Source organism: Cnephaeus nilssonii, assembly GCF_951640355.1.
Source record: "Cnephaeus nilssonii genome assembly, chromosome: X".
In the NCBI taxonomy this organism is placed as follows: domain Eukaryota; kingdom Metazoa; phylum Chordata; class Mammalia; order Chiroptera; family Vespertilionidae; genus Cnephaeus; species Cnephaeus nilssonii.
Window position 1 is genome coordinate 69,917,074 of NC_137071.1, and position 11,285 is coordinate 69,928,358.

Sequence of the window (11,285 nt, forward strand, 5' to 3'; positions counted from 1 at the left end):
GTCATGATTTCATAGGCTTAACTTTAATAAAGCTGAAATACTCAAATGTAGATACAGCCTGAAAGGACTGAAAGTGACAAAGTGTTTTGGTGTCTTATGAGTAGGATCCCTCCTTACTGATTGGTAGGGGACAAGAAAAAGTACTAAAAGTCGATTGAGATTCTGAGTCCAGATAGTTAGGAGAGTAGAAGTAATATTAACAAAGAATAAAAAAACCGGGTAGAATAGGAAGATTGATTTTTAAGCTGCTTTATTAATTTTACATCATGAAAAGAATATTTTTTCAAAAACTGGGTGAAATTGCCTTGCTGGACAGAGAGATTTATACTGAGACAAAAACATTATTCAATTAGAAACTAGTAAGAGGAAACATCAAAAGTTTTACAGAAAAGTAAATCACAAAACTACTAGCTTTTGGAGCAGAGGCCGCATTATTAACCTCAGTGAAAACCTTAGGATTTAAGGTATAAGACAAAAGTCATAATGATTATCAGGTTCAGGAGTTTGGAAGCGTATAACATGTCTCATTTGCTGCTCCCTAGTCTTTCTCCTGATTTCCATCCACTGCATTGCGATCTTTTCTACATTATCTCCCACTTCATTGTGATCAACATGCTTGTTAGATATGGCCCGTCGAAAATTAGGGACAAGTCGCTTAACCCACCCCAGCCTGATATTTCCTCCAGGCTTCTGGGCTTCGCCTCCTCCCAAATTGCGTGATTCCTCCTCATTCTGCACAGGGGTCTGGTACCCTCCTTCGTTTTCCTGTTGGGCATTTTCCATGATGAGATTTTTAACCACTTGTTCCTCTTTGGACGCCATTGCTCCTAGGAGACAAGAGATAGAAGAAACTACTTCATTGGACTAATCAGCACCGAGGACAGAGGCCCTACTACGCACCTTTCAGGATTCAGAGGCCTGAATTTCCAACACTTTTTAAAATTGCATTTTTTCCCCCCACCTGAGAGGCTCCCTACGCCCTCTAGGGGGCCTCCAGCCCAGCTCTCCCCTCTCCCTCTGACTCCCCTCCCATCCCTCGCCCCAAACCCACCATTTTCCCTGCGATGCAAGCCCAGGTCTCTGCAGGCAACAAAACTGAGGACGGGATGGGGGTGGGGTAAGGATTTGGGGTCTCTGGGCTTTCCACTCTTTCCCCGCCCCCGACCACTGTGCCCCGCACCCACCTGGGCCTATCCTTGCGGTCGGCTCCTCCTCCCGATTGTCGCCTGGAGAGCGCGGCCGCGGCACTGGGACCCGAAGACCTGCAGGGGGCCGGCGGGGGGGAGCGGGTGGCGCCGCAGCCCAGCGCCTGCCCAGCCGGTGCGTCCGCCCGCCGCCCCCGCCCCGGCCTCTCGCACCGGCCGCCCCCACCCCCGCGCTGACCGCCGCGTTCGACTCCAAGAGGGATGGGGGCGGGGCGGGGCGGGGCGGGGCGCCCAGAGGCAGGTGCTTCCCGAGGGTCGTCGCCTTGGGCCGTCCAGCGCTCCCCGGGAAAGCGCAGCATTTCCCGCAGACACACGCGGGCCGCGTCGGGGCGTGGAGCTTGCGGTCTCTGAGGCGCTTCGCCCGGAGCAGCCCGACCCCTTGGAGGGCTCCCCCGCCAGGTCCGCTCTCCACCGCCACCCCCACCCAGGGCGCCGCTCCGGGTCCCTTACCTGCTCCGCCTCCGCCGCCGCCGCCGCCGCCTCTTTGGCTTCCCGGGCCCGCGCGCCCTCGGGCCACCGGGAGCTGCAGCCGAGAAGGGTGCGAGCCTCCGCGGGGTCTGGCGCTGGAGCGAGGCGCGCGAGTGTAACTAGGCCGGTCACGTGGGGCCCCGTCACCGAGAGCGGCGCCGCCCCCGTCCCGCCCCATCCTGCTCCGCGGGGTGCGGGAAAGCCCTGGCCCCGCCCCCGCCCCGCCCAGCCCCCGCCCTGGGGTCCCTTTAACAGCTTCAGCTCGCCCGCTGGCTGGTCGCCATCCCTTCTTTGTGTATTCCAGGGTCCTTGCTGTTTATCTACTTAGGGCCTGGTGGCCATTCTCACTGCTTCTCTGGGGCCTTGCCTCTTTCCTCCTCTTCTCTCAATAAACACACCTCCACCCCCGCCCCACCCCCGCGCCAGAACTCAGTTGCAAACTTTTAAGGGGATGCAAAAAACCTCAGTACTAAAAATGAATCACATTTTCATTTAATATTTAAAAAAAACAAAAATTATGCAGGAATATCTATGATGAGCAATATGCACTACCCACCTCTGATCCTCCTTGCTACCAATGCCCGCTGTTTTCTTTAACAAAAATGCATGGGGAGACAGGAAATGAGTCAAGGACATCGATTTTTTTTTCTAATTATTCTTAATACCTTTCTTCATTCCTTTTTGTTTAAAAATTTATTCTCTTTATATCGTTCACATTAACTTTTTTATGGGAAATTTCAAACATATTAAAAAATAGAATAGTATAGTCCTCCCTGGATATCCATGGGAAATTGGTTCCAGGACCCTAGAGCAGTGGTTGGCAAACTCATTAGTCAACAGAGCCAAATATCAACAATACAACGATTGAAATTACTTTTGAGAGCCAAATATTTTAAACTTAAACTTCTTCTAATGCCACTTCTTCAAAATAGACTCGCCCAGGCCGTGGTATTTTGTGGAAGAGCCACACTCAAGGGGCCAAAGAGCCCCATGTGGCTCGTGAGCTGCAGTTTGCCAACCACGGCCCTAGGGGATACCAAAACTCCAGGATGCTCAAGTCCCTTATATAAAACAAGAGGCCTGATACACAAAATTCAAGCAAGATGCTCTGCCCTTGCAGCTGCGGTGGCTGCCCTGGCCCTCACAGCCCTGGCTTGGTCCGGAAGGTCGTCTGGAAGGACATCCGGAAGGTCATTTGGCTGTCCTATCTAATTAGCATATTACACTTTCATTATTATAGATGACATAGTCTTTGCATATAACCTATGCACACCTTCTCACATACTTTAAATCATCCATAGACTACTTAAAATATGTAATGCAATGTAAATGCTATGTAAATAGTTTATGCTGTATTGTTCAGGAAATAAGAAGAAAAAAGTCTGTACATGTTCAAATGCAACCATCATAGGCCTAACAACATAGTACTTGTCAGCATAAATGTAATTTTTTAAATAAATCTTTATTGTTCAGATTATTACAGATATTCCTCTTTTCCCCCCATAACTCCCCTCCTCTTGATTCCCCCCCCCACCCCATACCCTTACCCCCCAACACTGTCTTCATCTATAGGTGTAAGATTTTTGTCCAATCTCTTCCCGCACCCCTCACACCCTCTTCCCCCCTAGAATTGTTAGTCCACTCCCTTTCTATGCCCCTGATTCTATTATATTCACCAGTTTATTCTGTTCCTCAGATTTTTTATTAACTTGATTTTTAGATTCACTTGTTGATAGGTATGTATTGTTGTCACTTTGTTGTTCATAATTTTTATCTTTACCTTCTTCTTCCTCTTCTTAAAGAATACCCTTCAACATTTCATATAATCCTGGTTTGGTAGTGATTAACTCCTTTAGCTTTTTATTGTCTGTGAAGCTCTTTATCTGACCTTTAATTCTAAATGATAGCTTTGCTGGGTAGAATAATCTTAGTTGTAGGTTCTTGCTATTCATCACTTTGAATATTTCTTGTCACTCCCTTCTGGCCTGCATAGTTTCTGTTGAGAAATCAGCTGACAGTCGTATGGGTACTTCCTTGTAGGTAATTAACTGTTTTTCTCTTGCTGCTTTCAAGATTCTCTCTTTGTCTTTTGCCCCTGGCATTTTAATTATGATGTGTCTTGATGTGGTTCTCTTTGGATTCCTTTTGTTTGGGGTTCTCTGCGCTTCCTGGACTTGTAAGTCTATTTCTTTCACCAGGTAGAGAAAGTTTTCTGTCATTATTTCTTCTAATAGGTTTTCAATATCTTGCTCTCTCTCTTCTTCTGGCACCCCCATAATTCGGATGTTGGTATGCTTGAAGTTGTCCCAGAGGCTCCTTACACTATCTTCATATTTTTGGATTATTTTTTTCTTTTTGTTTTTCTGGCTGGGTGTTTTTTGTTTCCTCATATTTCAAATCTTTGGTTTGATTCTTGGGGTCCTTTGGTCTACTGTTGAATTTCTGTATATTCTTTATTTCAGACAGTGTATGCTTAATTTTTGTCTGGTCCTTTCCCAATTTTTTGGCATTCTCATTAAGATCCTTAAAGGTCTCACTAAGTTCCTCAGAGGTTTCTAGAAGATTCTTGAGTAACCTTATAACTGTGGTTTTGAACTCTATGTCCAGTACTTTGCTTTCCTCCATTTCTTTCATTCATGACATGTTTCTTTGTCTCCGCATTTTGGCTGCTTCCCTGTGTTGATGGAGTGGTTTTCTGTGGTAGGTGACCTATAGGGCCCAGTGGTTCAGCCTCCCCAATCACCTGAGGTGGACACTCTTGGTGCACCCCTTTGTGGGCTGAGTGCACAGTCTTGTTGTAGTTAAGCCTTGATTGCTGTTGGTACACTGGGAGGAATTGACCTCCAGGCCAATTGGCTGTGAGGACCCGCTGTGTTTATAATGGAAGAACTGCTGTGCTGGAGACACCCTTATGAGGCAAGACTTGTTTCAGTGGGGCTTTGGTGCTCACTGAGTCTGCCTCTTGAATGTGTCACTTATGGATGTGAGGAGTTGAAATCTGGTGTCGTCTCACACTGACCACTAGGTACACTGGCTCCTGGATCTCCAATGGGGTGCAGGTCAGCTACTGTCTGAGGCCACCCATTAGGAGCTACAGCAAGATCTGCAGATTTCACCTCTTTGCTTGGGGTTTGGAAGTTTTGGAGCTGTCTGACAGGAGCTGCAGTTTGTTAGGTTAAGCTGCAATAGGGCAGGCCATTCATATGCAAAAGCCGCTGTGCACAGTTTGGGTGGGTTTGTAAATTGGGCGGGGCGGGGTCTCAGGGAATCACTAGGGCATGGCAAACAGCGATGGCTGCCAGCCAGCTGTCTCTGTGTCTCTGTGTTTCCGAGTCCCCATGTCCTGAGCCCAGTGCAGTAAACAATGATTCCTGCATGCACCTCTGCGAGAAAGCCACCCTCACTTTCCAACCCTATGCCAGACAGTCCAGCTTCTCCCTGAAGGACTCTGGGTCCCCAGAGTCTCACTGGAAACTGGAGTTCAGAGCAGTAGGGAGTTTGTGTCTCTCTTCAGATTGAAAAAAACAGCGCACCCAGTCACCAGCTGCCAGCCCGATTCGTGCACCTCCGTTCCTCTGCTTTTCCGCACTTGTGCACGTCCTACCAGGTCTCAATGCTCTTTTCTCTTTCCTTCTAGTTGTAGAACTTCTACTCAGCCAGCTTTCCCGTGGTTCTGGGTGATAAACGTTTTGTCTTTTTGTGAGAGGCAGCACGTACAGGTGTATACCTTATGCCGCCATCTTGGTTTCAGGAGTGTCCATAAATGTAATTTCTTTTTACTATTCTTGATATTCGGTGAGGATGTGGAATCCACAGATATGGAGGGCCCACTGTATAATGAAAGCAAATACATTCAGTACCCATTGTTCACAGTTAACAACTCATTGCCAATCCTATTTTATCTTCTAGAGGCCTGGTGCACGAAATTTGTGCACGTGTAGGGTCCCTAGGCCTGGCCTGTGATCAGGGCTGATAGGGGCCTTCCGGCTGCTGGCCGGGGCCTTCCTTGGTTCCATGCCACCCCCTGGTGGTCAGTGCATGTCATAGTGAGCAGTCAAACTCCTGGTCAGTTGAACTCTTGAGGGGACAATTTGCATATTAGCCTTTTATTATATAGGACTAGAGGCATGGTGCATGAAATTCGTGCACAGGTAGGGTTCCTAGGCTTGGCTGGCAATCAGGGCCAATCTGTGGGGCAACTGGCAAGGTGATCGGGGCCACTGCTCACACCTGCCTTAGCCTAGTGCCGCCTACTCACCAGCCCCGGCCCCCGCCGTCGCTGGTTGACATCTGTGGGGTGACAGGCAGGGTGATTGGGGCTCCTGTTTACACCCACCTTGGCCTGGCACCACCCACTTACCTGCTCCACCATCCCGCTGCAGTCCTGCTCTCATCAGGGCCCATCGGAGCCAACAGTACCTCCACTGCCACTCGCTGTCAGCGCTGTGTCGCTGACGCCCGCCATGTTTCGTGCTGCCCTTTGGTGGTCAGCACACGTCTAACTCCTGGTTGGTAGAACTCCTGCCCCTGGAGACAATTTGCATATTGGCCTTTTATTATATAGGGTATCCTTACCTATTTCCCACCCTTAGAGATGATTTTTGAAGCAAATCTCATATATAATATCACTTTGTGCATAAGATTTCAAAGTTCATATCTACTAGGACTTTCTTTTTTATGTAAAACCACAGTACTATTCCATACCTAAAATTAATAATTCCTTAATATCATTTTCTGTCCCATCCTTGTTCAAATTTTCAATTCTGTCATAGTTTTGTTTTGTTTTTTAACAGTTTGTTTGGATCAGGATCCAAATAAGACCTAATACCTAATGCTTCTTTCAAGATACTCTCTTTGCTTTTGGCTTTGACAATTTGATTATAATGTTTCTTGGTGCGAGTATCCTGCTTAAGATTTGTTGAGCTTCTTTGATGTTTATATTCGTGACTTTCCTTAAATTTTAAAGGCTTGTCCATAATTTCTTCAAATAATCTTTCCTCTCCTTCCTCTCTCTTTGCTTTCTCTTTATGCTCCTCAGACTTAATAAATTCAATTGAATTATTTGAAAGTTGCCTGTTTGTTTCTTCTGCCTGATTACATCTGATATTGAACCTTCCGAATTTTTCAACTCCAGAGTTTGTAATTGGTACAGTTTTATAATTTATTCCTGTTTATTGATATTCCCTATCTGATAAGACATAATTCTCCTGGTTTATCTTAGTTATTTGTCTATGATTTCCTTTAACTCTTTGAGCATATTAAAGACAGTTGATTTAAGTCTTTGACTAGTATGTCCACTGCCTGGGCTTCCTCAAGGACAGTTTGTTAGTTTTCTAATACTCACCAGAGGATATGTTTTTTTTTAATTGATTTTTAGAGAGAGAGATGTAGGGAGCGGCTATAGGGTTAAGCCTGGGACTGACCTGCTGGCAAAGCCACAAACAAGTCCCAGCTTAGAGGGCACAGCCCTCTTAGCATAATTAAGCTTGACCTTATGACATTCCCTAGATCCTTCCTGGGTGGCTAATGGACTGTGGGAGGTGCAGCAAGTGCTGCCAAAACAAGTGAAACTCACAAGAACATTGTAACTATGGTGACCATTACCTTGTTTACCTCTAACTATAAAATAAAGGCTTAGCTTGCGTCTGGATCTCTCTCTGTGGCCTCAGCCAGGCACAGGAAGATCCACCTAGAACAGCTTATTCTCTTTGTCTGTCTTTTCTACATCCTTCGCCACCCTCCCTCAGGCTCGCCGAACCCTTGGCTGTGCTGGCACGGCACAAAGAGAAACATTGATGTGAGAGAGAAACATCAATTGGTTGCCACCTGTATGCCCCTAACCAGGGACAGAACCCATAACCCAGGTAATGTGTCCTGACCAGAAATTGAACCTGCAACCTTTTGGTGTACTGGATGATGCTCCAGCCAGGACAAGGAAATTTTTAAAAAATATATATTTTATTGATTTTTTACAGAGAGGAAGGGAGAGGGATAGAGAGTTAGAAACATCGATGAGAGATAAACATCGATCAGCTGCCTCCTGCACACTCCGTACTGGGGATGTGCCTGCAACCAAGGTACATGCCCTTGACCGGAATCGAACCTGGGACCCTTGAGTCCGTAGGCCGACGCTCTATCCACTGAGCCAAACCGGTCAGGGCAAGGGAAATTTTTATTAATTTCTTTTCCCTGTGAATAGGCCATACTTTCTTTGCATGCCTCATAATTTTTGTTATTGTTGAAACTGGATATTTTTAATATTATCATGTGGGAATCATATTCCCTCTCAGGATTTGTTGTTGCTGGCAATTGTGGGTTGTTTGTTTGTTTAGTGACTTTTCTAAACTATTTTGTAAAGTCTGAATTGTTTATCATCTGTGTCCACTGAACTCTGTGTTGTCCTAGCTTAGTGGGGTCAGCTGGTGTTTTGACAATTACTTTAAATACTTGGAGCCAGTGAAAGAAAAAAAAGGAGAGGAAAGAAGAAAGACTCTCCCAGTCTTTGCATATTGGTCTGTGTGGGAACTCATTCTATGCTTAGCCAGGCAATTTACAATGTTTCATTAGTTTTCACTTCCTACTTGTACAAAGTCTGAAAGTCAGCCAGGGATGAGAGCTTTGGGTCTCCTCAGGTCTTGAACGCACATGCATCCCATCCCATTCTGGGCATTAAGTGTGGTCTTCTCAATCCCCTTGTACTAGTATATTGGTGAACTTTAAAATGCCTGTATTTCCACATGTATCTCTTTAACCAGCCTCTTCCTCCCAAGTTTCTCATTCTGTTATTTTTTGTCTTGCACGTTAACCTTTGCCTCAGGCTGCTGTAGCAAAAGCCACTCTGCTCCTGGGAAGATTCTGAGTCAGCAAAACAAAGAAAAACCTTTGTTGGTCTTTGAGGGAAATCTGCCAAACCGGATGATGCCCACAGCCACAATTCTTTGAGAATAAGGTCCATAGTGCTCCTTCTGATACTAGCAACCATCACCAGCTGATCTGGGGTGTTGAGGGTGGTGAGCTGGCAATTTATAACACCATATCACTCTCTTAATGCAAAGTATTAGTTTCTTTCTTCAAGTCTTCCCCTCATTATTGTAAGTTTTGGATTAGATTCCAGAGTTCTGCAAAAGTTGATTCTGAGAGTTTTTGGCATGGAACCTTTGAGTTACCCATTCTGCCATTTTGGGTGATGTCTTCTCTTATATGTTTTTTTTTTTTTTAATTCTCTAAAATGAAATGGCAGCATACAGTTATTTTAAAAAAATTATCCTCTTTAAAAGAGTAATACAATATTATGTTTGCTTTCTCTCAGAAAGTTAAATAGAACACTTGGTTAATTATAATGTTTGGTATATTGTCACAAATATTTGATATAATTGACTTGGTTTGAAAAAAACATTTTTTAAGTTGCTTTCTGAAATATAGCTGTGGAAATTTCATATTTCTAAATATGTTTAAAAGTTTTATGAGAGGTGAAAATTATAGATGAACATCAAAAGGTAATAAAAAGTCTTGTTACAATTGTGAGTAGTAACTATTTGGGTACTATTTGAGTGCTTCTAAAAATAATAAATAATGCAACTTAAAAATTATATCTATTCAAAAGAAATTTTCTTAAGTTTAAAAGATTACTAGTCAACTCCCCCCCCCGCCCCCGCTTTTACCTCATGCTCTTTCTGTATGCTGAGAGAATGCATTCTCTCCCTCAAGTCTTCTAAAAATAATCAGGAAAAAAGAACAGTGAACAAAAATAACTACATATGACAAAAGATCCAAAGTTATCAAAATAAATTATTGTAGACAAGAATTAGTCCTGATAACATTTAAAAAAACCATCCGTGTTGTAACAACTCCCTGACACATGGAAACCAGCACATTATACAAACATGCTTGCTCCATGAACCAGACTCTGCAGTTATCCAGAAATTACCAACTCTAAAAATGAAAGAATAATTTGCATATTTAAACTCAGAGCTTTATTGCTTGAAATATACCACATAAACTTTGGGTCTGAATGTTTATTTTATTAATGGCCGATTGACTTTGCATAAACTTTATTTTCCAGCCATAATTGCAGAGAAGAGACTGAAATGCAAGTTTTCTGATTCTGAATACGGTATGTTGTTCAATACACAAGGATACTTCTCAGTTCAATTCTCCCTATCAGAGATAATTGGGATGGAGTTATTATATATTCTTCAACATGCCTCCTTCTCCTCTAATAGGCAAGGCATGGCCTATAAAACAAACAACCTAAACTTGAGTCCACAACTCTGCGTGCCCAAACAAGCCATTTAACTTCTCTCAAGTCCAGTTTACTAGCTTATAACCAAATTAACTAAATTTAAGAGTATTTGAAAAGATTGCTTGAGGTAATATATTTAAAGGTGATTGTAAAAATTATAAGCACTTTTCAAATATGTTATCACTAAAGAGTATCACCTCCCTGGAAAACAATACACACAATGAGGTGGGTCTGTCAGTCAGAAGCTAAAAGCATTGGTGACTTGGACAAGAATGACAAGGTGGGAAATGATAATATAAACCATGAACTGAGAAGCATGGATGCATTTATTAATAGAGAAATATAATTAAGAGGGAAATAAAGAATTATGGTGCATTTATACAACAGAACACTATACACAGTTAAAATGAAATGACATATCTTCACACAGCAGTATGAGTGAATATCTTAAACATAATATTACATGAGAAAAGCAGGTTGAAAACAATTTATTTGATAATGTAAACATTATCAAAATGTTTACATGTCCAAAGTAATTTATATATATTTTATATTATACTATATATAATATAATATATTAATATTATATATTTTATACATTTAAATTTTATATATATATATATATATATCTAGTAAAAGTATGTAAACATATGTGGAAAGACACACCAACTTAGGAGTGTGGTTACCTCTGGGGAGAGGATGGGGTAAATAAAAAGGGAGGCAAACTCAGTTATATTTATACTAGAGGCCCAGTGTAGGATTCGTGAACGAGTGGGATCCAGCTGGCCTGTGATCAGGACTGGGCTGAGCTGGCCGGGGAGAGGGGATGTGGGAGGTTGGCTGGCCAGCCTCGCCTCCGATTGGGGTGGGTGGGGCTGATCAGGGGCAGGGCCGGCTTGGGATAGGGGCCGTGGGCGGTTGTGGGCCGGCCCCACCCTCTGGTCGTACTCCCGGTCGAACTCCCAGCCAAGGGGACAATTTGTATATTAGCCTTTTATTATATAGGATCATGTGATTACTTAAAAATTAAATGGAACAGTCTTCATACATTTCAGAGCATGACGGAGCTGTCTTTTTAATGGCATAAACTATTACCAAGACTGCCCTGGACATTGTTGCTTAGTGGTTAGAGTGTCAGACCACACCAGAGGGTCCAGGGTTTGATTCCCAGTCAAGGGCATGTACCTGGGTTGCAGGTTCAAACCCCAGCCCGGTTGGGGGGCATTTGGAAGGCAACAAATCAATGTTTCTCTCTCTCTCTCTCTCTCTCTCTCTCTCTCTCTCTCTCTCTCTCTCTCCCTTCCTCCTCTCTTCCACTCTCTGTAAAAAATCAATGGAAAAAATATCCTTGGGTGAGGATTAACAAAAAA

At 43.8% G+C, this 11,285-nt stretch overlaps 1 protein-coding gene across 4 annotated transcripts; it reads right to left on the reverse strand.

Moving 5' to 3' along the window:
* Positions 1-233: 233 nt before the first annotated feature.
* BEX4 (brain expressed X-linked 4) lies at positions 234-1,810 on the reverse strand. 4 transcript variants are annotated; one of them, XM_079765931.1, is made up of 4 exons: positions 1,656-1,810; positions 1,185-1,262; positions 1,052-1,095; positions 234-827 (listed from the first exon to the last, which is right to left on the reverse strand). In XM_079765931.1, the coding sequence occupies exon 4, from the start codon at positions 820-822 to the stop codon at positions 460-462; it is 363 nt and encodes a 120-aa protein (XP_079622057.1). In that variant the 5' UTR covers positions 823-827; positions 1,052-1,095; positions 1,185-1,262; positions 1,656-1,810; the 3' UTR covers positions 234-459. The 4 variants fall into 4 exon arrangements, with proteins under 4 accessions (XP_079622057.1, XP_079622056.1, XP_079622055.1 ...); XM_079765930.1 differs by lacking the exon at positions 1,052-1,095; XM_079765929.1 differs by lacking the exon at positions 1,656-1,810 and having other exon boundaries at positions 1,185-1,639.
* Positions 1,811-11,285: the final 9,475 nt, after the last annotated feature.

Excerpts from the sequence above, each read along its gene's own strand:
- BEX4 (XM_079765929.1), bottom strand. The coding sequence starts at position 1,504 with ATGCTGCGCTTTCCCGGGGAGCGCTGGACGGCCCAAGGCGACGACCCT. Across the intron at positions 1,096-1,184 it reads GACCGCAAGGATAGGCCCAG|TTTTGTTGCCTGCAGAGACC; the intron begins GTGGGTGCGGGG and ends TCCCGTCCTCAG. Across the intron at positions 828-1,051 it reads CTTGCATCGCAGGGAAAATG|GAGCAATGGCGTCCAAAGAG; the intron begins GTGGGTTTGGGG and ends CTTGTCTCCTAG.